The 27,206-nt window shown below is 40.4% G+C and overlaps 1 protein-coding gene across 1 annotated transcript in view; it reads left to right on the forward strand.

Annotated features, from left to right (window-relative positions):
- The window catches only part of LOC144694404 (ras GTPase-activating protein 1-like), a 219,550-nt gene that overhangs the window by 78,869 nt on the left and 113,475 nt on the right, over nt 1-27,206 (forward strand). The window contains exons 7-11 of the mRNA XM_078564770.1: nt 745-797; nt 3,458-3,608; nt 16,991-17,069; nt 19,356-19,473; nt 25,844-26,000. Of these exons, the coding sequence (XP_078420896.1) occupies nt 745-797; nt 3,458-3,608; nt 16,991-17,069; nt 19,356-19,473; nt 25,844-26,000 (558 nt within the window). The remainder of the gene's footprint in view (nt 1-744; nt 798-3,457; nt 3,609-16,990; nt 17,070-19,355; nt 19,474-25,843; nt 26,001-27,206) is intronic.

A 27,206-nucleotide genomic window follows, 5' to 3' on the forward strand; every position in this document is an offset into this window, starting at 1 on the left:
TGGGCTGATTGGCCTAATTTCTGCTCCTATGTCTTACGGTCTTATGGTCTTATCAGTAGTTTGAATTGGGAACTCAAACATGGTAAATGTTAATATGTGCTGGACACCCAACTGACTATAAAAGGTGGGAAAAAATGGAATTAAATGCCTACCTTAGGTTAGTTCTTTGAAAATGGTTCAACCTTCCCATATAAAACACTCCTGGTTCTTTTTCTGTTCAGTTACTTCTTTGAGATGTTGAAATTGTGAGCAATTATTGAAATTTTATCTCAACTCCTTGAATAAACAACTAATTGCTGCCCTGACAAAGATCTTAGCGTGTGAAGATAGCATGACAGCTTCAGAATGCAGCAGGGCCTGTAATATTGTATACCTGAATTGTGGAAAAAACCCAGATCTTGAAATTTGAGCAGTCAAATACTAGTGGACGTAGAGGGCAGCACCTAGATGTAGTCTGTCATATAAGAGATTGTCCAGGCTGTCTGACTTCTGAGATCTAGATTGGAGAAAACTTATGAATTGTTTGCCTCTGTGAGTAACACATGATCTTCTGCAGCCACATCTTAACTTTCCAATATTCTAGCCAGCTATGCTAGAGGTAAGTATCACACACAGTTCACCTTTGTAGTACACTCTTCCAAATGACTTAGCCTTCAAGATTGACATGGCTGCTTATATAGATAATAATATCAAAACAAAAATGTTTTTTTAAACTTACTTCATGATTTCATTTTTATTCTCCAGCTGGTTCCATGGGAAGATATCAAAGCAAGATGCATATACTCTGCTAATGACAGGTAGATTTTAGATGGTGTCAGTTAATTATGTGGAAATGTGATTATGTACTTCTAAAACATTTTTATGTCTAATTTGTGCTTTTGTCCATTTTGTCAAAAGACTTATAAAACAATAGAATCAAAAAATGGTTAGAGTACAGGAGGCCACTTAGCTTGTGTCTTGACCAGCTCTTTGCAAGCGCAACTCAACTAGTCACACTTTCCTGCCTTTTCCCATAGCCCTGCATTTTTTCTTCTCTTCAGATAATTAATCAATTCCCTTTTGAAAGGTACAATTGAATCTACCTCTACCACACACTCAGTGCATTTCAGACCCTAACCTCTAGCTGCATAAAGAAGTTTTTTCTCACGTTGCCTTTGGTTCTTTTGCTATTCATCTTAAATCATTGTTTTCCAGTTCTCGAACCTTGCACCAATGGGAACAGATTCTCCCTATCTATCCTGTCTAGACTCTTCATGATTTTGAACAGCTGTAGCAAATCTCCTCTCAACTTTCTTTTCTCTAAGGAGAACTTTCCCAGCTTCTGCAATCTATCCATGTAACTTAAGCCCTTAATTCCAGGAACTATTCTTGTAAATCTTTTCTCCACCCACTCTAATGCCTTCCCATCCTTTCCAAAGTGCGATGCCCAGAATTAGATAGAATATTCCAGTTGAGGCTGACACAGGTTCACTATAACTTCCTACCAGTTGTACCCTAATGACTCTATTTATGAAACCCAGGATTCTGTATGCCATATTAACCACTTTCTTAACCTATCTTCCAACTTCAATGCATATGCAATCCCAGCTTCCTCCACTCCTGCACCCCCTTTAGACTTGTACCTTTTATATTGCCTCTCCTCATTCTCCTACCAAAATGTAACACTTCATACTTCTCTGCATCAATTCTTATTTGCCACATGTCCTCCTATTCCATTAGCCTATGTTCTTTTTAAATCTATCACTATCCTCCTCACAGTTCACAATACTTCCAAGCTTTGTCATCTACAAATTTTGAAATTGTGCCCTACACACCCAAGTCTAGATTAATAGTAATTAATATAGATCAAGAAAAGCTGCGGTTTTAATACCGAACCCTGGGGTAGCCCACAGTATACTGTCCTCCAGTCCAAAAAAAACAACTGTTTATCACTACTGTCCTGTCACTAAGCCAACTTGGCATCCATGCTGCCACTGCTATCTTATTCCATGGGTTTTAGATTAGCAGACATGCCTGTTATATAGCAATTTTTCAAATGTCTTTTGGAAGTCCATCTGCCAGATCAACTAATTCCTCTTAACAAATCTGTACTTGCTTTCCTTAATTAATCCACATTGTATTAAAGTTTGATCATTTGTCATGATTGACAAATACTGTTGTTGCATAATTCAGAATTATTTATTCTGTAAATGTGCTGATTATAGATACAAAAGCTTTTAAGGATGAGAACTATGTTAATTTTTTTTGTGTATATGTGTGCTCCATTTAAAGTCTCTCAAGCAAACATTTCCTATGGATGTTGCAGTTTTAAAATGTCCATACTTAACTGTTGACTTAAATATTATTTCCCTATAATACAATAGGTGGCACTGTAATAGGCTCCCTGTAACATTGCCGATTGCTGCATTATCCTCCCCTAACCTGTGCTTTCTGTAACTAACGTTTGTCAACAATAAGTTGTAAACAAAAATGTATATTTTGTAACACCAAGATTTAAATTTATCTATTAAATTGTCTTTTTATCTTTTTAATGCTTTCATAATTTTTTACTTGAAACCCACAATCTTTCCCAAAAACATGGGCTTAAACTTGTATTTGTGGTCAGAAATAAATTTGTTCATTGGATTGGAACTGGCACCAATTTCCTGTTTTGTTTATGAAATGCTGAGTACGTTTTCAAAGAAAAGCTGAAGGATTCATTTTAAAAATATTATTCAGATAAAGTTTATATTTAATGTTATTTGTAAAATAGCTAAAATGTGTGCATGCGTGTGTGGAAACTATAAACCTGTCTTAACTTCTATTCGGTTTTCTAAAAACTCCGGAAAAATTATTCGGCTGATAGAGACAATTTTCAAAACCAGTTGAATTTTGAAGCAAACTGAAAACATCTTACACATATACCTTAATGGCAGTTGGAAAATGTGGTACAGTAATTCTAATTGATTTCTGAGACAGTGTCAAAAATTGAAACAACAGTATCCTAATTTCAGAACATAAAAGTTGTAGTTTGAAAGCAAATACAATTTCTTTAATGGAAACAAAAAGTGAAGGAAGGGAAATGGGTTGATGGAGCCTCTGAGCAACCTTGAGAGCGAGGGTTGAATGAAGAGAAGGTTAGAGTTGAGGGGAATTGCTGAAGAATAAGAAAAAAGGAAGATACGAGGGATGAGCAGGCAGCTTGCACAACAACTAGGGTTAGTGGTGGAGTTAAAGGGGTGATAGAAATGGGACGTAGTTGTTGGAAAACAAGACAGTAAGTAATGGAATGCAGGGATACATGAAAACATGGAAGAGGTTGCTGTGGACTGTATGCCACATTTTCCCTGAAATGTAAAATGGTGTTTCAAATACATCAGTTGCAACCAGTCCCACCTATTTTCAGTAAACACTTAATTGCTGACTTGCTTGTACTAAAAGTATTAAATAGAATCATTAATTTGTATTTTTTATTTAGTTGGCCAAATATGTGGCTTTCTTGTAAGACCATCGGATAACACACCGGGTGACTACTCGCTTTATTTTCGGACAAATGAAAATATTCAACGCTTTAAAATATCTCCGACGTCGAACAATCAATTTATGATGGGCGGCCGATATTACAACAGGTAACTAATCTCATTTATGCGGTTTTTGCATATTAAGTTCAGAGATAACTGAAAATTACAGCTGACATTGCAACTTAAACCTCAGTCTGTTCTGTTCTTTGCTACATGACCTGCACAGCCTTGTTTCCGCTTCCCTCTTTAAATAGCTTCTTCACTTGTGCCTATCTGGGAGATAAAAGCCTGCAATCCACAATAGCTGTATCCCCATAAACGCTGCCTACCATCTCCTTCTCAAAAGCAAAAAAACAAAGACAAAAATGACAAACCAAGAATGCAACACTCGAGCAACAAGGGAACTGAGGCAGACAGAGAACATGTCAAAAAACGTAAAGGACAAGCTGTATCCCCTAACTTAACTGAGCAATGCCAAAGGAGTTCCATATAATTATAATATGGATATTTTTTAAAAATCACCACTGTATAAATATAGTCATATTTAACTGCTTTTAGAAAATATAATCACCTGACTTCCCTGTCTCATAAAGAAAAGAACTTGCAACTGATTCCAGGAAAGTCCTTTTAACTATTGATTTGTGTTGATGTTTATTCTAAATTGCAACCAGAGTTGATTGAACATTATGTTTCCTAGGCAAATTGATCTCTATATTTTTGGTGCAGTTTTCACAAAGTGAGTGATGCAGGAATTCAAATTCTTGATATTCATATGAGTAGTAAAATGTTAGGGTTAACCTCAGCGGCTTAAAATATCAATGTCAATAGAACTATGTCACAATTTCTTGGAGTTCAATTGTTCCCATTTGGAAGGCCAACTTGACTAACAGCTTGAATACCGCATTCTTTTTCCATTTGTACATCTCTGATGCAATTTTTTAAAATAAGACTCCAACAGGGAAATTCTTTGTTATGCCATTCTTTTTCAAGCTTTGTGCTTCATTCAATCACAATGACTCCTCACTGCTGTGTTACAGCTATCATCTAAAACAAGGCTTTCCAGTTCCATTCCCTGTTTAGGCGGTAGATATATCCCATTGTCTCCTACACCAGATAAGTTCTCCTCATTTATTGGTTGTATTAGCTAATAGTTTTGATTTTTTTTACCCCTCCCTGGTTCCTCAAGATTTAGTGAATCTTATTTGTAAAAAACAGTCAAGCAATTGACTCAGTACTAGAAACAAATTCTTTTAGAATGTCCTAAGATCAGTTTGTATAAATGCAGTGAGACTATAGGATTTGACTTTCTAAAGGATTCCTGTATCCTCTCAATCAGAGTAAGGGTGGAATACTGATATGCCCCCAACAAATATTCCACACTACTTTGTGTAACCAGAAAGGGAACATTAGTTTGAAGATTTTTGGTCTAGTACAATTGCCTATAGCATCAAACCACAAATCCGTTCAACCTTCAGGTTCAGCTACTGTGTTGTCATCAATTGATGCATGATGTGTGCGCTGGGAAGGATGTCTTAAAATCTAACTACTGCGTGGATAATTGCCACATTTCTAGTGCTGCCAAATCTGATAACACTGGAAACAGCCAACCTGCTTTCTAAAAGTGTTGATCCAGATCAAATATAACCACGGAGCTTTTGCCAAAAGCAGGTCCTTCTCTGGAACCAACAGTAGCAATCATCGAAAATGTGCAATAGCAAAGAGTCTTTGAGAACCCTTGGTGGACAGACTTTATAGACCAAGATAAAAGCAAAATACTGCGGATGCTGGAAATCTAGAACAAAAACAAAAATACCTGGAAAAACTCAGCAGGTCTGACAGCATCTGCGGAGAGGGATACAGTTAACGTTTCGAGTCCGAATGACTCTTCATCAGAACTAAGGAAAAATAGAAAAGAGGCGAAATATAAGCTGGTTTAAGGCGGGGGATGGATCAGGTAGAGCTGGATAGAGGGCCAGTGATAGGTGGAGATTGCCAAAAGATGTCATAGACAAAAGGACAAACAGGTGTTGACAGTGGTGATATTAGCTAAGAAATATGCTAATGGGGACATTAAGGGTAGAAAGCAGGACGAGCAAGGTACAGATAATCCTGGTTTGGGGGGGGGGAATCGAAATAGGCTAAAAGGTAGAGGTAAAACAATTGATGGAAATACATTTAAAAATAATGGAAATAGGTGGGAAAAGAAAAATATATATAAATTATTGGAAAAAGGGGGATTGGAAAGGGGGTGGGGATGGAGGAGAGAGTTCATGATCTAAAGTTGTTGAACTCAATATTCAGTCCGGAAGGCTGTAAAGTACCTAGTCGGAAGATGAGGTGCTTTTCCTCCAGTTTGCGTTGAGCTTCACTGGAACATTGCAGCAGGCCAAGGACGGACATGTGGGCATGAGAGCAGGGTGGTGTGTTGAAATGGCAAGCGACGGGGAGGTCTGGGTCATGCTTGCGGACAGACCAAAGGTGTTCCGCAAAGTGGTCACCTTATAGACCAGCTGGTCTGCTCATGCCCAACAATTTTGTCTGTTTGTGTGATTGAAGCTTTATCTTGGCATTGTTTTAAAGTGTTGATTGGCCAAATGTCTATATGCATAGCTTTGCATTTGAACTCATACCCAGTAACGCTATGCCATTGCTGCTAAGGCAACTTCAGCATCAACCAATGCAAAGTAGGCTGCTACTTGGCATGTTTACCTGAGGTAGGGAGCTGTTTTGTTTTATCCACCCTTTTCTGAAAGGAGGAAGTGAGTAAGGAATTCTTATTCCAAGGAGGCCTATTGATCTCATAAGAGCCCCCAGAAAATCCGTTCAGCCCACGTCCTTTTAGTTTAGTTTCTGAATTTGCCTCACCGCAGGTAGACCTTAAGGATATGTTATTTCTTCCGGTGGATATTTTGACTATGACTCCTTGAAAACTGTGCGGGGCCAGCCAGCTCTTTCCTATCCTGGCACAAGGAAGAATTTGGGCATAATTGGATCCTGAAACTGGCCCATTAAACGTATCACTGGGATAGTCAACTTATTGATTAGGGACAAAAATTCCAGCACCCATGTATGATTGGTATATATATATATATATATATATATATATAATAAAATGTTCCTTCCAGGAACTAGCCACATCGCAGCAGCTTCCATACAACCAACCCCTGTTACTTCCAGTTCAAAGGGCTACAGAAAACCTGAGGGAGACTTGGGAACAATATTTAGGCTGTGAAATAAGGAGTGAAGTCAACTATAGAAGTCTATTAGCATCACCAATGAAAGGGTCAGCTTAAGTTAATACATTGAGTATGCCACACTCCATAAATTCCACCACAGTCTAGAGGGGCTGTTGTCGGAAAGGCACACAGCTGCACCCGCTTTAGTTATGTATCCTGCATTCAGCAGTACGTGTCGGCAGTCTGAGGGCCCATGGAAATATGACTCGGCCTTCAATTCTGATAGACCCAGGCCTAGCCACTGAAGTTAAATCCTAGCTTTCTGATGAAACGTCATTGGCCTAAAATGTTAACTCAGTTTTTCTCCCCACAAATGCTGCCAGACCTCCTGAATATTTCTGTTTTCATTTCTGATTTTTAGCATCTGCAGTATTTTGCTTTTGTTTCTTTCAAACCTCCCTCTTTTACCAAGCTTTTTGTCATCTGCCCTAATATTTCCATATATGGAACATTTTATGATGTTAAAAATGCTTCATAAATGCAATTTGTGGTTGTTATCTATTTGGTTTTATCAGCTTGCTGTATGAAGAAATTTGGATCTTTGTTCATAGAATGATTGCAGCACAGAGGAGGCCTAGTGGCCCGCCATGACTCTGCCAGCTTCCGATAAGAACTAATTGCTAGTCCCGCTGCCCTGTTTTTTTCCCTATAGCCCTGCAATTCTTTTTATTCTTCAGATAATTATTGAATTCACTGTTGGGTCTTTTATGGCCTTCACCTTAAAGGCCGTACAATAGTTCACTTTTGCTTGGGCTCTTTTAAGTTACAACAAATGTTACTTTTGAAAGTATCATTAAATTGTTGCAAGGATACTTCATTTCAGTGCCCTAAGTTAGGAGTGCTGCAGCAGAATGCCCATACTGTTTTCAGATTTTCCTCATGGCTTCCTGCGTGAGTTATTTCTGCAGACCAAGAATTGTGGGATTGTAATTTTTATTTAAGGGAAACTTGGCAATTATTTTGTCTATAATGCGCATTTGCTTATTGTGAGACAGGATTTCTGCTTTGGGTGCAATTGGAAAATGCACCTGAAATTGTGCTGGCTAGGTTAAGAGTTTCTGCTAAAATGTATTTGCATAATGTAAAATTTTCTATTAACCAGTGCAACTGGGAGCATAATAGAAGATAATTTTTTTCTTAAAAGCAATCATGTATTAGTAATGGTAGTCAGGTACAGCTTTATTAATGCAGCTGAAGATGGATTTATCACAAAAAATATGTATTTTTAATAAGTGTCCAGTCCTCCATTTTTGAATAACCTCAGTTGAATTACTGAAAATAATTTTTTTAAAACTATGCTGAATAATTTACAAATTTCATTGGGGTATACTAGTCAGTTTCTGTTCTGTCTTCTGGTTCCCATAAGTTTGAAATAATCACACTTTTAGACACAAAATGCTGCAGCTTCAATGAATATAGCTAGTGAACCAATACATTGTTGGTCGGCACCCTGGATGTATATTCACATAACAGTCAGCTCCTATTTCTTCACGAATAATATAACTTCACTCTTCCTTTAAAAAAAAGTCTCTATATCAATGTAGCTGTTCCAATCATTAACTTCTTACTTAATCTTCTTTTGTTAAATATATTAACAGTTGACTTTTATAATTAAACTGGACGCCTTAAAAGCCTGTTATAGCTTTTTTTTTTGCTCAAAACATTACTTATGGTATCGCTTAGGTGGTAGGATGATGTGCCTCCATCTTGTAGATCTGATGAGTTGGTACACGGCGTGTTGCTCTTGGTGTTTAGGAGTTGTGCTTGATGTTGCTAATGCTGTGTTCCTTGCTGGTGATGTTGATGTTGCTTTGCGTGCTAGTGATGTTAATGTTGTCTTGCTGGTTAGTGATGTTGCTGGTGTTGTTGATGATCTTTTCTTCTTTTCCAGCTCAGGTGTGGGTCGAATATGGACTCTGTTCCTTCTCATTTGCTTACCGGTTACAGTCTCAATGACGTGTGACATTGGAGTCTCTGCTTCATCGACAAATTTTGTTGGGTTCCAGGTTTTCATGATCGGATCTTCTTTACTGTCTGGACGTGTCTTTATAAATCTGTGTCCCCCTTGGGAAATGTGGTTATGAGGTGATGATGTTGGACCCATACTGTTTAGCAAATTGCTTATTCTCTGGCAATGAATTGGGTTCCTTTGTCCTTTGCTGCATCTTATCAGGCCATCTCTGAATCACTTGCTGAGAAAGCATCTTAGTTTGTCTTAGTTGGCCTCATCTCTCATTTGAATCAGGTTCGGTGGCATTACATTCACTAGGTGATGGATGTTTACACCTGGATCCTTTATCTCATGTTTCCATGAGATAGAGCATTGGCTAGCACTATTTCTCTTGCCGCCACTATGAACTTTCCCACAGAGAATGTATGGAATTTCTCTCATCCATGCATAACTGCCACAAGCTCTCTTACTATGTTGGCAAATCTGGTTTCAGATGATGTTAGTGCTTTGGATGCGAATGCCACCGGTTTTCCTCTTATACCAGGGTTGCTCTCAGTCCTTATGTAGTAACATCTACTTGCAGGGTGATGGTTTCTTTTTGTTGTAGTATGTTGTATGTCAGACATGTCTCCTTGCATACCATTTCCTTGTTGAGACTCCTCTCCTGTGACTCTGACCATTGGTATTCAACATCTTCTCTCAACAGTTCTTGTAGGTTTGGTGTGTGCTCTGACTTGTGAGATATGAAAGAACTTGTACTAGATCAAGCCAAGGAAACTTCTCAACTCTCCCTTGTCTCTTGGAGCTTCCATCTCAGAGATGGCTGTGACTTTCTCATGACTCTGCTTCTGTTATGACACGGCAGATGATGTGTGCCAGGCGGACCAAATCCGCAAGGGAAACTTGATCGCACTACCACAACGGTTTTTCAATTTGTATTTATTTCGAGATGCGTGTAGTGAATTCAAAAGTAATACGTCCGCCAAGACTTTAGAGATTTTAAAAAATTAAATTAAAATATTTATTAATGAAACAAAAGATGTCAAGCATATACATAAGACTACAAATTACTACTATAACAACTCCTAAAATTCCTAATTAACCTCACTCCCAGTTACACCCCCTTAAAGGTAACAGTCCCAAAAATAGATTTTAGATTTTAAACAGATCCAGCAAATTAACACAATACCCAGGACAGGGGAATTCCAAATGACTTGCCTCCAACTTCGGTTAAAGTAGACAGCAGGCTTATGCACAAATACTAGAGGCTTCATTAAGGCTGCTTCACACAATTCTGTTAGATCTCAGAATGCCTTCTCCTTTATATACGTTTCTCTTTTTCTAATATGTAAATTCTATTGTTTCATATGTCTTTGAAACTGTATCTTCCTCACAATATAAAAACTTTCATGTTGTTACTATTGTCTGTAACCTTTGGGAAAAATAAACACATTCCTTAGCCTTGCTTATCTAGTTAATTGTAAACAAACTAAAATCCATTTGAAATCCAAATCTCCCTTCATCTATCTAAAAATGCTAATTTCCTTCACACCTTACATGCTAAGCCAGCATCCATGTTTGCTCATTAGCATGTCAAGCATCTAGCTTCTTTTGATGAATTAAACTTACAGCTTGACTCCAAATGTAATTAAATCACATTCATACAGACCAAATTACTTACCTGCCATAAACCTACTTTACAATAAACCAGAAAAATATTATGAAAATTGTTATACTTTCATGGCAGCTTGACTCTTGTCAGGTGTGTACACCATTCCAAAGAACTGGCATTCTGTCACTTTCATAGTGCTATGATAAAAACAAAAATACTGTGGATGCTGGAAATCTGAAACAAAAACAGAAAATGCTGGAAAAATTAAGCAGGCCTGACAGCATCTGTACGGACTCAAAATGTTAACTCTGTTTCCCTCCCCACAGATGCTGTCAGACCTACTGAGTTTTTCCAGCATTTTCTGTTTATCCTTCACTATGCATTTGTCTTGTTTAGTTTGATTCCAGCTTTCCTGGTTCTCTTTATGGCTTCATGTGGATGGTGGTCATGTTCTCTTTCATCTACACCATAGATCTTGAAATTATCAGCCAAGCTGACTGCTCCTTTACACCTTTGTATCTTGTCTATTTTCTGTTGGAATACATCCTGGCTCACTTTAAGGCTAAAAAGTACTTGCAGGAATTTGTACCAGCCAAGGGTGTGTTGAATATTGTCAACAGCGAAGATTCCTCGTCAGGATTCACGTTCCAGCAACCATTTCTGGCATCAAGTTTGCTGAAAACATTTGACCCTACCAGTGTGGAGTGGCCTCTTCCAATGTTGGAATAGAGTAGTGATTCCTCTTTATTACTTGATTAAGATCTTTACCATCCAGGCAAATTCTGAGCCGTCCATTTGACTTCTGCCTCACCACTGTGGAATTTACCCAATCTTTGGGCATAATTTTGCCCTTGATGGGCGGGCAGGCCTGACTGACTCGGCGGCGGGTAGGCAGCCGATCGTTGCCAAAACGGGTCTCGCCGCCATTTTACGTGGGCGGGCCAATTAAGGCCCGCCCAACATGACGCCCAACGGGCGCTTCCTGTGCGGGCGGGGGGGATTCCCCAACTATGAAAGCGCGCTCTTTTGCGTATGCGCGCGAAAGAGCGCACCTCTCCCTGAGGCTAAGTGGTGCCTCAGGGAGATCACTGAAAGGCTGTGAAAGAATAAAAATAGAACAATAAAAAAATCATTAATATGTCCCCCTCATGTGAAAATGTCACACGGGATAGGACATGTTAATGAAGCACACAAAAACTTTATTAAACTTTTTAAAATCCGATATCAAACCTCGTCCCGCCACTGGATGAGGTTTGTTAAAACATCACTTACCCGCCTGCCCGTTGGGCCCGTGCGCCGAGCCGAAGTTCATTCGGGCTCCTCAAAATCCTTGTCAATTGGTGACTTAATGGCCTTAACAAGGCCTTTAATTAATGGTAGGCGTGCGTTGCACCGCATAGCGCGCCCGTCGACCTAAACATCGCGATGCCATGTGCTGACGTCGGGACGCTCGCGCGACATCAGCGCACGACATTTTAAGCACTGACGTGCAGGCCCCGCCACCCGCACGTCAGCCAGAAAATTCAACCCTTTATGTTCTGTGACTCTGGCTATCACTTTCTTCCATCTCTTGGAGATCTCTTTCAAGCTTTCCATTTAGTTCGATTGGTACTTTACATGGGGATGAATCTTCACTGGTTCATGGTTTCTTTGCTGGATCAATAGTGATGTGATACTCGAAATCTTCAAACACTCAAAATACTCGCTTCCAATTGAAAAGTGCTTTTCATTGGGTATACTACCTTCATGTTACTCTGCTCTGGTATCAAACTTCAGATTTATGATTGTGGGCTTCTTTTTACCCTGTTCCTGATCTGAATGTTTCTGTGAATTTCTTTTCACTGGGAATTGTCACATCCAGCTATTTCATGCAGTTGAATAGTTTCTATGTCATTTGTGTTCTCAAACTCATCATCATCAAGGGTATGGATGTTTTGGTTTCCTTTCCTTCTCATTTGCCCTGTTACTGTGCTTCTGGTAACTCCTTTACCATCTCCTTCCTTTGTTTTGCTCATCTTTTCTAGCAATTGAGCTTTCCACAGGCTCTCCAGCTTGATCCATATGCAGGATGTTTCCTTCTGCCTGTGAACTGATGTGGTTGTCCACAGCTCTCGCACAACTTTCTCTGAGTCTGGTGTGCATTCTTTTGTTGCTGTATCACTGTATCAACCCTGCTTTCTCTTGACTTAACTGAAGGCTGGCTGTTTGGGAAGTCAGCATCTTCATGTGTCTGCTCATGATTTCATGTGCTCTAACAACGTCAAAGCCTGGAATATTGTTTGCTTGTCCTTTCCAAACAAATCTTTTTTGTACTCGGTGTACAGAACCCGAAAGGAGCTGAACTCTCAGTCTTTCATCAGTTTCCTTGAATTTACATTTTCTGGTTGCATTTTTGAACTTCGTTAAATTGTCAACAGGTTCATCTGGTTTCTGCTTTGTGCTTTGAAATACATATTGGTGAATCTGATGATTTGGCTTTGGCTGGAGATGTGTGCTGAATTTTCAAGAATTTTACCTGGCTTTTTACTGATGTCCTCTCTCGTCTCCCAGCTATTAAACAAATTTAACCTTTTCTCTCTCGCCCAGAAAGGGATGTAGCTGATCCTTTCTGCTTCACTAGTGCCTTTTGGAATGCTATTAATGTCAGTCTGCATTTGTTTAAACTTCTCAAATGCCTGTACAACATTATCAACCTCCTAATTCATTACGGGCTGTAGCTGTGTTGCTGCAGTAGCAGCCATTTCGTTTTCATATGATTCAGTCAGATATTTTCCTCTTTCTCTGACGTTAATTCAAGTTGATTTTTCTCAATCTAATTTCAACATTAAATCTATTTAAAATGTTTGCAACTTACAGATACCTGCTGCCACCATATTATGTCTTTTGATTTCCATAAATTCAAAATAATCGCACTTTTAGACTCACACTTGACGAAGTTCCAGCATTTTATTTCTTGAAACCATCCATGTGGCTGGTGAACCGATACATTGTTGCTTGGCACCTGACTGCAGGCAGCAATAAATGTGGCATCCTGGATCTATATTTGCATAACAGTTAGTTCCTACTTCGTTACAAATAATATAACAATGTCTTAGTAAGTTCAATATTTTTAATGTGTAAAAACTTTTAAAATGTGACACTAGCACCTAATCACCTGAAGATAAAGAGTACACTTTGACACGCTTTCCCTAATCAGCATAATTGGTGGAAACTTTGCATGCTAAGTTAGCAATGTGGGCAGAGTGCGTCCTGGCTGGCCAAATTAAATCTTAAAAGATTGTGGGAAACTCCAAACTAAGTGGATTTGGGCATAACTCAAGTTTAAAATGACCTGATTTCTTGATATGGTTTGGCCAATTATGCTCAACCCTCTATCCCTTTGAGACCTATTTATAAATATATTAAAACAAATCTTTTGCAGTCTTGCATGCATTGCAGTGCCTTTGACCTGCTTCCCTACTTAAAAGAATTGCCTAAATGCTGAGGAATGATAACAGTGAGGCACGGGAAGATTAAACCTTGCATATATCACAAATATCTTACAGGAACAATGGGTCGATTTTCAGCTGAGAGGGGGAGTTTGGAGCTGGGGGACTTCCCAACATTGTGATCCTGCCTCCTGACCGGCAGTGCCTGCCCACACAATTTTCACAGCAGGATGTTTGGGACAAACTGAAGTCGGACATTGGCTGGAGGTGGCAGGTCTGATGCCAAGATGGCCAGTCAAAAATCTTGCCAATGTTCGCTGAGACTTCAACTCCGTTCTGGATATAAACGTGAGGCCTCATAACCCTAACCTCCCCCACCCCCATAATCTCCTCTCACCCCGCGGTGCCACCTCACCACCCAAAGCCCCCCTCACCTCCCCAAGCCACTCACCCTGTATCCACAATATACAGAAGTCATGAGCCCTATGATAATATTGTGAAGTCTTGAGAAGCTCAGATATCTGACAAACATTACTTGATGTGCACTTAAAATGAGCCCAGCTGGCATGTAATTTGTATTTCAGATGATGTTTTTGCTGATATCTATAAGCTTTGAATGTTAGGAACTAGTGGCTTTAATGTTATTTCATACATTTTTTTTAAGTATTTCCCTTGATTAAAATTTGCAGACACAAACAAATTGCAGATGAAAACAAAAATGTTTTGGGACGGATTACATGAAAATGTATTTGAGTTTTATTAAAACTTTTGTTTCTACATTATGAAACATTCTCCTTTGGTCAGAAGCCATTGTGTTTATAAATTTATATTTCTACTAGGACATAATGCTTCACATTGAATGGAATAATATTGGAATCCCAGTCTACAGCATTTTGAGCTGAAGTGTTGTTGCTTGTAATTTCCTGTAAAAAAAAAATTAAGATTTTCATACATAAATTGTGATTATAAATACTTTATATAAAAGACTAACCTGAGCGCAAATTTAGGTTGGCATATTCTTTCAATGAACTGTTTCAGCTGCTGTCTTTTAGGTAATGTAAGAATGGGCTGAATTTTACGGGCTGCTTGCAGGTAGGAAAACAGGAAGTTGGACCCGCAAATAAGGGTGCAATGCTATCGGTGACATGCCCCCCCGTGGCACACCCATCTCTATCGTGATTTTACAGGAGACTGAGAAAGCATTTGGTGGGCTGCCTGTCTCCGCCATTCCGATTTAATGGGCAGTGGGAGAGCCTGCACCCAATGTGTAGCCTAGCAGGTTTAACCCTGTGGGCTGCTGATCAATGAAAGGGTGGGAGGGGCAAGGCAGTCCTCCCTCCTGAGGGCCCCTGTCCCAATTGGAGACCTCACCCCTCACCGGACACCTCCCCCGCCACCCTGTCCAATATGTCCCCCACCCACCTCGCTGGGGCCTGCCAACCTGGCCTCAGCGACATCCCAGATTTACCTGGACTTTGGGTTAGTAAATTAGATGTGGATTAGAAGCTTTGTAAAAGCCAGGGTTTTTCTTTGAGACACCTTTTAAATAATGAAGAATAAATCTTAGTGGTTCAAGTTACTCCATTAATATGTTTGTTCCTCCTATACAATTGCTTACTGTATATGTTTGTTTGGTACCCCTGAAGATGTAGACATTGCAGCCAAACTCCATGAAAGTTATTTTATATGGTGATATCATCTGCACACCATTCTGCCATGAGTTCTTTGAGAGACATAGAGCGGAATTGTCCCAGATTCGCACTTAAGTGCAGTAGCGGGTGGGTAAAATGATGTACTTTACCCAATGGCAGCTTATCACATTGTATCGTCCTAAATCCGCTGCATTAATTATGCTTTCCTGGGAAACACGCTGTTTCCATGGTGTGCGGGCTCCAATTAGCCCGCCACACCATCACCTCGCTGCCTCATCACACCAGGCGCCACATTTAAAGTACAGCTGCGTGGCACCACTCTGTGCTTCCAGCCCAGGACTGCTGTAAATAAGACATAGCCCCGAAAGGCAAGAAGACTGCAGCCCCCAGGTTTAGTGATGTGGCCCTTGAGCACCTTTTGGATGCTGTGGAGGTCCTTTACCCCCGTTCTGGCAGCAGGAGGGGCAGCAACATTGCCACTCTGGCTTTGGAGATGATGGCAGTAGTGATCAGTGCCAGTGCTGCACAGAAGAGGTTGGCCATCCAGTGCAGATGGAGGATGAATGATCTCATCCGTGCTGCCAGGGTAAGGCAATCATCTCATCACTCTAAACTCACACTCAAGTCCATCACACATTAATTAGCATCTCTCACTGCCAGCTCAAGGGACATCACCACTCACTCTCTTACACACACCCTCACATCTCTATCTGGCCTCATCTGCTCTGAGAGACTGCCTCCTCAGCCCTCACCATCTTGAGGCCACTTGCACAGAGCAATTGTGCACCCACACAAACCCTGGGCTACCCCCTACCCCTTCCTTCATTACAACCCTCATCCTGCAGCATCTTCCCTTGCCTGAGGCCACTTCTCCCCATTCCCAAGCAAGCCCTAACCCCGCAGCTGTACAAAGCCTTATGACTGGTCTGGTTGGTAGAGACCTGCGCATGAGCCAACCTAAAAGTGAAAAGTCTGCGAAGCCTGGTGCTGATGACTGAGAGTGCTGCCTGAAGCAAGATAGGCAAACAAACCTCGAAGTCCTGAGCGAAGTGCAACTCACCAGGTGTACGTCACTTATGTGCAGTTGTGAAACACGTTGGCATGCAATCATGCCGATGTGGGTGGACGATCCATCGATGGGGGAATGTGTCTGGCAGGCTGGCCTTATAATGATATGCTGATAAATTACAATGAGGTTCCCGACGTCCGATGGCAGGTAACGGCCCGCCATCGATGGGCTGAGCGGATAATCGCAAACTGGTTTCTGATGTTGTGATTTCTGGTCTTCTCGCCATACTGTTCACTGACGATGCCGAGCCCGATGCCAGCGGGCATGGACAATTCCGCCCATAGTATATTACTTCAGAATCCTAAAGAGAATTAGTATGGATTGAAATACAGTTTAAATGTGAGAAGTTATTATTGAACTGTTTACATTGTTTGCCATGATATTTAGTTGAGCTTACATTCATTTAGCCTGTTGGTCAGCTGAATATATAAATATAGACAATTCAATATCTATTAAGTTTTTAAAAATTGCAACCAAAAACAGTATTTGGTATTCTCATGATTTTGGCAACTATTTAAAAATAAGTACACATTTTGTTACAGTATAGAGGAAATCATTGAGCACTACAGGAAGGAGCAGATTGTTGAAGGATATTACCTTAAAGATCCTGTCCCATTGCAGGTGAGTTATAATCTGTGCAAAACGAGGAAACATTGTTATAAATGAATCACATATCTTTTAAATATTTAATCTATAGATTTTATATTTGTCTTTGCCAGTAGACATGTGCATAGATTAAACTTGAGGATGGATTGATATATGCTCTGTTTCGTGAAAGTGGTTTTTGTTGCTTCTAAAGTTTTTAATCTTTTTTAATATAATCTTGATATTTTCTTATTTTGCTAGAATGTGTAAACTAGTCGACTTTAATCCACAGATTTAAGAGCCTGGTGCATGTGAACATGATGCAATTAGACAGAATCTAGATATACCAAATAGGTTTTCTCTCGGAAGAGCATATCCACAGTGTGGTGAGCACCTGTGAAAATGGGACATTTGGTTTTGTTAGAGCTTGGAGGGAATTGTTGGTTGTTGGAATTCATGCAGTCAAGTTTCTAGGAGGTTGGTTCTCATGTGAATTTGTAGCTGGAACAGGTAGGGGGAATGCTTCTCTCTGGATTTCCTGCTTTCACAGTATTGCTGTTAATTACCTTGGCTCGGTGACTTGCAGCTAATTCATAGTCTCGCTTTCTGACCACTGAACTGTTGGTTCAATGGCTTTCTGGTGGAACTGTCTGCAAACAGCTTGTGCTGATTATTAACAAACGGACAGGAAACATGGCTGTCTCACCATGTGACTTTCACAAGTTCAAAATCTTTTCCAAATAAGGGGTTTTGATTCTAAGATCCTGTGTTGTGGTTTAACACCTTTGAGATGCACCCAGTCTAGTTTGAATGGGGAAAACCATCATAATACAAAGGAAGATGAATAGGTCCACTCAATCCCATCTGCCACCAACTGAGTTTCAATCTTCCCTTTAGTTCAGGGTATACCCTGAAGGCAGGCAAACTGGAGAGTCCATAGCCTTTTTGATAAAAGCAAAATACTGCGTCATACTAGTCTTTTTGTGTTGGTCCATCCTTAAACAAAGATGTGTGAATTCCCAGGATGGCTGTGAATGTCCATATTTGAATAAGTATTCGCTTGAGACTGGGCACTGTCTGTAGCTCAAATGCCAAAAGTTACATGATTTGCAGCAGCCATTTTAATAGCTTACTTGTCTCCTGTTGACAAAAATATTTATTAAAAGTTTAAAGTAGAAACCTGGAAAATAGAAGCAGGAGTAGGTAATTTGGCCCTTCGAGCCTGGTCCACCATTCAGCATGATCATGGCTGATCATCTATCTCAATGCCATACTCCTGCTCTCTCCCCATACCTCTTGATGCCTTTAGAGACTAGAAATCTATCTGTTTCCTTCCTAAATATATTCAGCAACATGGTCTCCATATCCTTCTGTGGTAAAGAATTCCACAGGTTCACCACCCTCTTGAGTGAAGAGGTTTCTCCTCATCTCAGTCTTAAAGTATACTAATGCAACATTAGTTCCCATAGATGAGTCCATAATGTTGCTCTATAATTTATTTGAACATGCAGTGTGCCAAAGTAAAACATAAATCTCTCACTATCTGTTTGTAAACTGGAAAAATATGGTTAACCTCTAATTCATGATTTCTCTGAAAATGTGTGGTGAAAATAACACAATGCCAAGACCATATTTATTAAATAACATTAAACAAAAGAAGTAATAACTGTGGATTGAGTACAGCACAACAAAACTTGATTTCCAAATGGCACATTGTCAAAGGTGAGAGCATTGGATACAGTTCTTGAACTGACCTGATGTTTTGTAAGACAAATGGTTATATGGGAATGATGACCCAAAAATTCCTTTTGTTGCTTTGAGTTTATATAGTAGTACAGTGAGCAGGAAATAGAAGAGTCTAGACCATAAAACCCAGTGATATCTTTTTTCCTTCTGATGGGCAGTTCCAATTGTCACTTATACCTTTTGATCTTTCTTTATATCAGCTTGACCAGCAATCAAAATTATGTTTAAAGGGTAACTAGCAGGATTCCTGTTTTGCTTTTTATACTTGCACAAGATACTTGTGCTGCACAAGATCTTGGATATGAATCCAGGTTTCTGTTTGTGTTGAGTTAAGAGTTGTGGACTGTCTATGAATGTATTAATTGTTATCTAGTATTAATAAATTCTGTAGAATATGTAGAGTAAAATCAGTGGTCACTTAATTGCCAAGAGCCATGACCAGCGAACCTCAACATTAAGATTTTAAAGTTGGTATTACATAATTCTGTGCTTGCCTTTTGCAGCTTCAAATTTGTAATTTGTAAAATGTTTGGCAGTGGGATGTTGCAACTAATGAAAGATTTTAATTTTTTTTAGCATCAAGAGCAAGTGCTCAATGAATATGATGGTAGAGAAATATACAATACAATCCGGCGCAAGCCGAAGGATGCACTTTATAAGAATATAGTGAAGAATGGCTACCTCTGGAAAAAAAGTAAGAAAACCTAACTTGGAGATTGTTGAGTTTGACTTCCCCTTACACAAACATTCTGTTTCAAAGGCCTTGGTCATTTGTGTGGATGCTGCTGAAAGAAATATTTTTCTGTCTTTGAATTTATAAATAAAAAACCTAGATAGTATCTGCTAATTAACTACAGAACACATCAAAATGACAAGGAAAGCACATTGGTTCATCAAGCCTGCCCCATCTAGACAGGGTGAAGCATTGGCCTACTCCTTAAATCACAAGCTAATGAAAGGTCATGACCTGAAATGTTAACTCTGTTTCTCTTTCCACAGATGCTGCCAGACCTAAGTATTTCCAGCATTTTATGTTTTTATTTCAGATTTCTAGCGTCTGCAGTATTTTGCTTTTGCCTTAGTCTTCCTCAGGAGGTTGTGATTAACAAAAAAGTGGTGGAAAAAATTGAGGACAATTTAGGAAAAAACACCAAGCCATTTCTGTTTGTCTTATTAAAATAATATAACAAAGGCTCTAGAAAGACATTGCCAGCTAAAAGTCCTCCTGATCCAAGCTAATTTATAATATACATCCTATAACTAAAATATAGTCCTCTGTCTAAACTTGCTCAGCTCCCTTTTTAAAGAGCATGTTTGACACATGCTTTGGTGGTAATTGGTTTGAGGAAAATTTCTCCATAAATGTTTCCTAACATCAACTCTGCCTATCAGTCACATATAACCTATCCAATTTGACAGAATCCAACCCTTTATCATTTTAAAAACTTCAGTCAGTTCTCCAAGCATATGTCTCGGAGAACTGGCCCCAATTATTAAAGCCTACTCTTACAACAGGAACTCTAGGTCAGAGGCTAGGAATCCTACAGCGAGTAACTCACCAGTAGACTCCCCAAAGACTGCCCACCATCTTCAAAGCACAAGTCAGGAGTATGATGTAACTCTGCACTTACCTGGATGAATGTAGCTCCAAAAACACCCGAGGAGCTTGACACCATACAGGACAAAGCAGCCTGCTTGATTGGCACCCCATCTGCAAACTTTCAATCTCTACCACTGACGCAGAGTGGCAGCAGTATACCATCTACAAGATGCACTGCAGGAACTCACCATGGCTCATTAAACAGCACCTTCCAAACCCACGAACACAACCATCTAGAAGGACACGGGCAGCAGACAGGTGGGAACACCACCACCTGGAAGTTCCTCTCCAAGCCACTCACTATCCTGACTTGGAAACATATTGGCTTTCCTTCACTGTCTCTGGGTCATAATCCTGGAACTCACTCCCTAACAGTGTACCTGCACCACATGGACTGCACCTTCTCAAGGGCAATTAGGGATGGACAATAAATGCTGACCTAGCCAGTGGCACCTACATCCCATGAATGAATATTAATAAAATTTGGCTATCTATCTCTACACTTTTGCCAAAGACTTAGCAGTCCCCACCAAGTGTGGGGACCTCTTAGGGCACCAAATTATAATAATTATGACCTACGCAAAACACATTTCCATTTTAACAATATCATTGGATGTTCCAGTACAAAACAAGTAATGGGCATGTTGCAGGTTTATCATGGTGTGATGGCTGTGCCATTTAATCTGTTCCCAATGGCCTTTATTGAACAACTTATTCCTTTTTCTCCATTAAATTGTGTAATCTGCTTCAAAAATGGCTTGTGCAAGGTAATTCCACATTCTAGCTACCTGGTGCAGAATTTTTTTCCCTTTATTCTTTTTATGGCCTAAAATCAATGCTACTTTGTTACAGTCTCAGTAATCCCTACAAATAAACTCTCTTTACTGTTGAACTTTCATCATGTCGAAGACTTCTATCAGGGCACCTCGTAATCATCTTTACTCCAGTGGGGAAAAAACCCTAACTTCTCAGTATCTTTTCATAATTGTAATCCTGTTCCTTGGTAACATCCAGTACCTACTCAATTGTTTTTATATTCTCTTTGCTCTTGTATTTTCTGTTTCTGGATTTAAAACTAAAAATTCAGGTTTGGACTTTCATCCGCAAGACGGATGTGCAGAGTTGGAAGAACTTTTGGCCCTAGGAACCTGACTTTTAAAAATGTCAGCCCGGATGTCAGACTTTTGGTCTGGGGCTGGTGGCAGAAGTGGTGGAGGGTGTCTGATGTGGGCCCAATGCAGGCTGGGTGAATTGGGTGGGAGACTTCAATGTCCATCACCAAGAGTGGCTCGATAGCACCACTACTGACCTCACCAGCCAGCCAGCAGCAGATGCATCTGTCCATGACGGTATCGGTAGGAGTGACCACCGCACAGTCATTGTGGAGACTAAGCCCCTCCTTCACATTGAGATACCCTCCGTACTACCACTGTGCTAAATGGGATAGATTTCGAACATAACTAGCAACTCAAGACTGGGCAGCCATGAGGGGCAGCCACAGAATTGTACTCGAGCACAATCTGTAACCTCATGGTCCAGCATGTGCCTCACTCTACCATTACCATCAAGCCAGGGGATCAACCATGGTTCAATGATAGTGCAGGAGGGCATATCAGAAGCAGCACCAGGCATAGCTAAAAATGAGGTGTCAACCTGGTGAAGCTATAACACAGGGCTCCTTGTGTGATAAACAGCTTAAGCAGCAAGTGATAGACAGAGCTAAGTGATCCCACAACCAATGGATCAGATCTAAGCTCTGCAGTCCTGCCACATCCAGTCATGGATAGTGGTGGACAATTAAACAACTCACTGGAGGAGGAGGCTCCACAAATATCCCCATTCTCAATGATAGAAGAGTCCAGCACATTAGTGCAAAATATGAGGCTGAAGCATTTGCTACAATCTTCAGCCAGAAGTGCCGAGTGGATAATCCATCTTGGCCTCCTCCGGAGTCCCCAACATCACAGATGCCAGTCTTCAGCCAATTCGATTCACTCCACGTGATATCAAGAAACAGCTGAAGGCACTAGATAATGCAAAGGCTATGGGCCCTGACAATATTCCGGCAATAGTACTGAAGACTTGTGTTTCAGAACTTGCTATGCCCCTAGCCAAGCTGTTCCAGTGCAGCTACAACACTGGCATCTACCTGGGTATGTGGAACATTTCCCAGCCATGTCCTGTGCACAAAAAGCAGGACAAATCCAACCCGGCCAATTATCGCCCCATCAGTTTATTCTCGATCATCAGTAAAATAATGGAAGGAGTCATCAACAGTGCTATCAAGGGGCACTTGTTTAGCAATAATCTGCTCACTGACGCCCACGGAACACCAGGGTCACTCCTGACCTCATTTTAGCCTTGGTTCAAACATGGACAAAAGAGCTGAGCTCCAGATGTGAGGTGAGATTGCCTGCCCTTGACATCAAGGCAGCATTTCACTGTGTGTGGCTTCAATGAGCCCCACCAAAACTGGAGTCAATGGAATCAGGGGGAAAACTCTTGGCTAGTTGAAGTCATATCCAACACAAAAGAAGGTGGTTATAGTTATTGGAGGTCAGTCATCTCAGCTGCAGGACATCATTGTAGGAGCTCCTCAGGGTCGTGTCCTAGGCCCAACCAACGTCAACTGCTTCATCAATGACCTTCCTTCCATCATAAAGTCAGAGGTGGAGATGTTCACTGATGATTACGCAATATTCAGCACCATTCACGACTCCTCCAGATACTGAAGCAGTCCATGTACAAATGCAGCAAGACCTGGACAATATCCAGGCTTAGGTTGACCAGAGGCAAGTAACATTCATGCCACACAAGTGCCAGGCAATGACCATCTCCAACAAGGGAGAATCTAACCATCACTCATTGACGTTCAATGGCATTACCATCACTGAATCCCCCACTATCAACATCCTGGGTTACCATTGACCAGAAACTGAACTGGACTAGCCGTATAGACACTGTGGCTACAAAAGCAGGTCAGAGGCTAGGAATCCTGCAGCTAGTAACTCACCTCGTGACTCCCTAAAGGCCGTCCATCATCTACAAGGCAACAAGTCAGGAGTGTGAAGGAATACTCTGCACTTGCCTGGATGAGTGTAGCTCCAACAACATTCAAGAAGCTTGACACCATCCAGGACAAAGCAGCCCACTTGATTGGCACCCCATCTGCAAACATTCAGTCTCTCTACCACCAACACATAGTGGCAGCGGTGTGTACCATCTACAAGATGCACTGCTGGAACCTACAAAGACTCCTTAGACAGCACCTTCCAAACCCATGACCACTACCGTTTAGAAGGACAAGGGCAGCAGACACATGGGCACACCACACCTGGAAATTTCTCTCCAAGCCATACATCATCCTGACTTGGAAATATATTGCTGTTCCTTCACTGTCTCTAAGTCCAAATCCTGGAACTCCCACCCTAACAGCACTGTGGGTGGACTGCAGCGGTGCAAGAAGGCAGCTCATCACCTCAAGGCAATTAGGGATGGGAAATAATGCTGGCCTATCCAGTGACGCCCACATCCCATGAAGGAAGACCTTGTTGCCGTCACAATATTGAGTGCATAAAAGGACTTGCGGTTGAAGGGGTGTCCGCATGCTGAGATGGGGCTTGCATGGCAACGTAGGTGCAAATCAGTAACAACTTGCACCTGAGGAAAGCCTGTTATCTGGGCAAAGGCCGCGGCTCTCTGTGCCTGAAATGCCAAATCAATAGTGAAATTAATGTGCTCCCCACGCTAGCAAACAGTGCATTAGGTACCTTAATGCAGTTATGTGATGCTGACTGGGATATACCAGACAGGTCTCCTGTTGAGCCCTGGAAAGAGACTGAGCAAAAGAATTGAGAGCGACAGGTACTTTTACAGCCATGTTGCAGGGCATGGATGTCAGTGGAGTGTGGCTCAAGTTATTCCAGCAACATATGTCTCTCATCACCCCATAGCTTAGCCTCAGTCACCTTTAGCACTTGTTCTCTGTCATATTGAGTATGATGTCCTGGGCCTGTACACCCTTCCCACAGGTAATACCTGCTTGTCCTTCCTCTCCTCCTCTTCCTTGATACAGGAGCCATTTCATTTTCATCTTCCTCCTGACATTCTGCCCTCTCTCTGGCCCCCAGCCGCTCTCACTGACTGGCTTCTATGTGCGAGGGTGTCATGCCCGTCTTCTATCTTCCTTCACATGAAGGTCAATGCGCCTCTCTCAAACACTTAGTTCTTCCTGGCACCTGGTTGCATATGTCATTAGGGACAAAGAAATTGCCCTGCAAGTCCACCAGCCCCATCCTCCTATTTCCTTGGCTTAAGGCAAGGCAGTTGGTATTGAGTTTGTGCCGTTTCTGGGGCAGTGAAGACAAGTTTAAAGATAATTCCACAAAGGTACTTGCACCTCTCCAAAGGGGTACCCTGGCTATCCAAAGAAATGCACAAAGTTCAGGCCTGCTCTTACCAGATCTACTCTGCACACTTCAGGTTCCACACTCCTAGGCTACCAAAATCGGACTTGAGTGGAGGCAGCTGATGATTTAAATGCCCAACTGCCTCTGTGAACTGCGCATGTGAGATGCGTGCCTCACCCCCATTTCTGCCACTGTGAAAATAGGAAATGTTGGAAGAGGCTCTCCATTATGGCGCAAATCCAGGCCTCAATTAGCCTTTTTAATGACCTTATCTACTTTTGCTGCCACTTTTTAAATGATTCATATACCTGGACATTAAAATTCCTCTATTCCTCTATTTATTTTAAAATCTTACTATTTTAAAGTAGTTTTGTTTCCTTATTCCAGTATGTATTGCAATCTACTACTGATAATTCAAAATAATTTTTTTACACACACAATTTTTGAATTGTCTAATAATTTAAGTAATTTTCAATAAAGACCGAGAGACTGCACATATTTTGTTGCCAATACTGTCTATCTAATCAATTTACTTATGTTCTCCTGCAGTCTTTCAAAATCCTTGCGCAAGTGCAGTATGCCAAACCTCCCCCCCCCCGCCCCCACCTAAACAATTGATTTTGTTCGTAAATTTCAGTATTTTTCTACTAGTCTAGATTATCAAGATTTCCCAAAGACCTTCGATAAGGTGCCACGTAATGGACCAATGAATAAGAAGTCGGGGGACATTTGGGATATTTGGCGCACTCTGACAGTTCCCATCACATGTTGGAAGAACACTCTAACTTCTCGGCACAACTCTGCCCTCTGCAACTCATGATGGACTTTATTCACTGCCACAGAGTTGGAATAGATATCAGCATCACATTTATCTTCTGCTTTATTTTTTGGCGCTTTGATTCTTTTAAATAAAACTGAAATTGATCTCACCACCACCAGAATAATATTGATTTGTAACTATATTATGATATCAGAATAAATATTGAACTGTTTCTGAATATCCTTTTTTATATTTTCCCTCAATGAACCACAAGTCTTGAATTTGTATGTTTCAGGCAAAGGTAAACGATGGAAAAACTTATACTTCATTTTGGAGGGGAATGACTCCCAACTTATCTATTTTGAAAGTGAAAAGAGAGCCACAAAACCAAAAGGATTAATAGACCTCAGCGTTTGTACTGTATATGGAGTTCATGACAGTCTGTTTGGCAGGTGAAGATATTTATACTCTTGAACTTAAATGCTTGTTTTTTTTATAATAAGTATTTTAAGGCATTTTAAAGTCTTATATGCAAGATATTTCTGATATTTCCTTCTCTTTCCCCTCCCCAACCTAATTACCGTGGGTAAACATTTTATGGTACTTGCAATTGCAATCTACGTTCCTCATAATAATGTTAAACTTTTAAACAAAACATGCCTTCCTTCATCAGGGTCTGTTAAAAATGGGCATTATGGCACATATTCTCATGATGGTCTACACAGTAACAAAACTTGAATATATTTCTTGCAGTTTATTACCAAAGCAGGTATACTGATAACTGTCAGTATTTGATAGTTTGGTCACCAATAATAGTGACAAACTGGAAAATGGAATTTTATTTATTAGGCATGGTTAACTTCAATATCATTTGATCTGGAAACTAGCCACACTTGTTTGTGACTTTAGCAAGTTAATGGATTAAGTAGATTTTAAAAGTAGAGGCAATAGGTATCTAAAACCTTCTAGCAATGTTTCATTAGCATGCTATCCTTTCACTTCTGGCAACCTAACTTTGGATCCAGCTGAAAACAGTGGGATTGAAGTCTTTCTCCTTCTGTGAGCACTAGGGATCCTTTGTGAATTATGCTTTGGCAGTCTTTGAGTTTCCATTGATTGTGGGATGACAGTACATAATAGCTCACAGTTTAATGCAAACTCATTCAAACCTTAAGTTAGTTAGTATGGGAAATGAAATTGCTTATGTAATAGTGGGCTTCTAAGCAGGTTTAAGTGACACTTATAGAACAGTGTGGAAGGAGCTTTACACTGAAAGGGTGATGTGGATGAAGGGGAAAGTTTCTGTTCCCAGTAGTTGTATTCGTCCTATTGAGAGGGAAAAAAAAATTAATATACACAGGTTACAGAAAATGTCTGATCCATTGGGCACCTAGCTGCAGCTTAAGAGTTTAATGTTTTTATTTTAATCTTAAATTTACAAAAATATGAAAAATTACAAAATAAAACGTTGTTAACTGTTCGATCACTCTAAGTTTACTTTTCTGCATTTTACTAATACAGAAGTTGCCAGTAACTTCCTATTTTATTATAAATTTATCTGTAGTTTTGTCTTTTTGTGTGCATATACTGTAGAAGTTTTCAGCACATAAACGGGCCATATTTCTTGCTAGAACAAGCCAAAAGAAAATCCCACACCC

The sequence above is a fragment of the Cetorhinus maximus genome, chromosome 2, assembly GCF_964194155.1.
Source record: "Cetorhinus maximus chromosome 2, sCetMax3.hap1.1, whole genome shotgun sequence".
Lineage (NCBI taxonomy): Eukaryota > Metazoa > Chordata > Chondrichthyes > Lamniformes > Cetorhinidae > Cetorhinus > Cetorhinus maximus.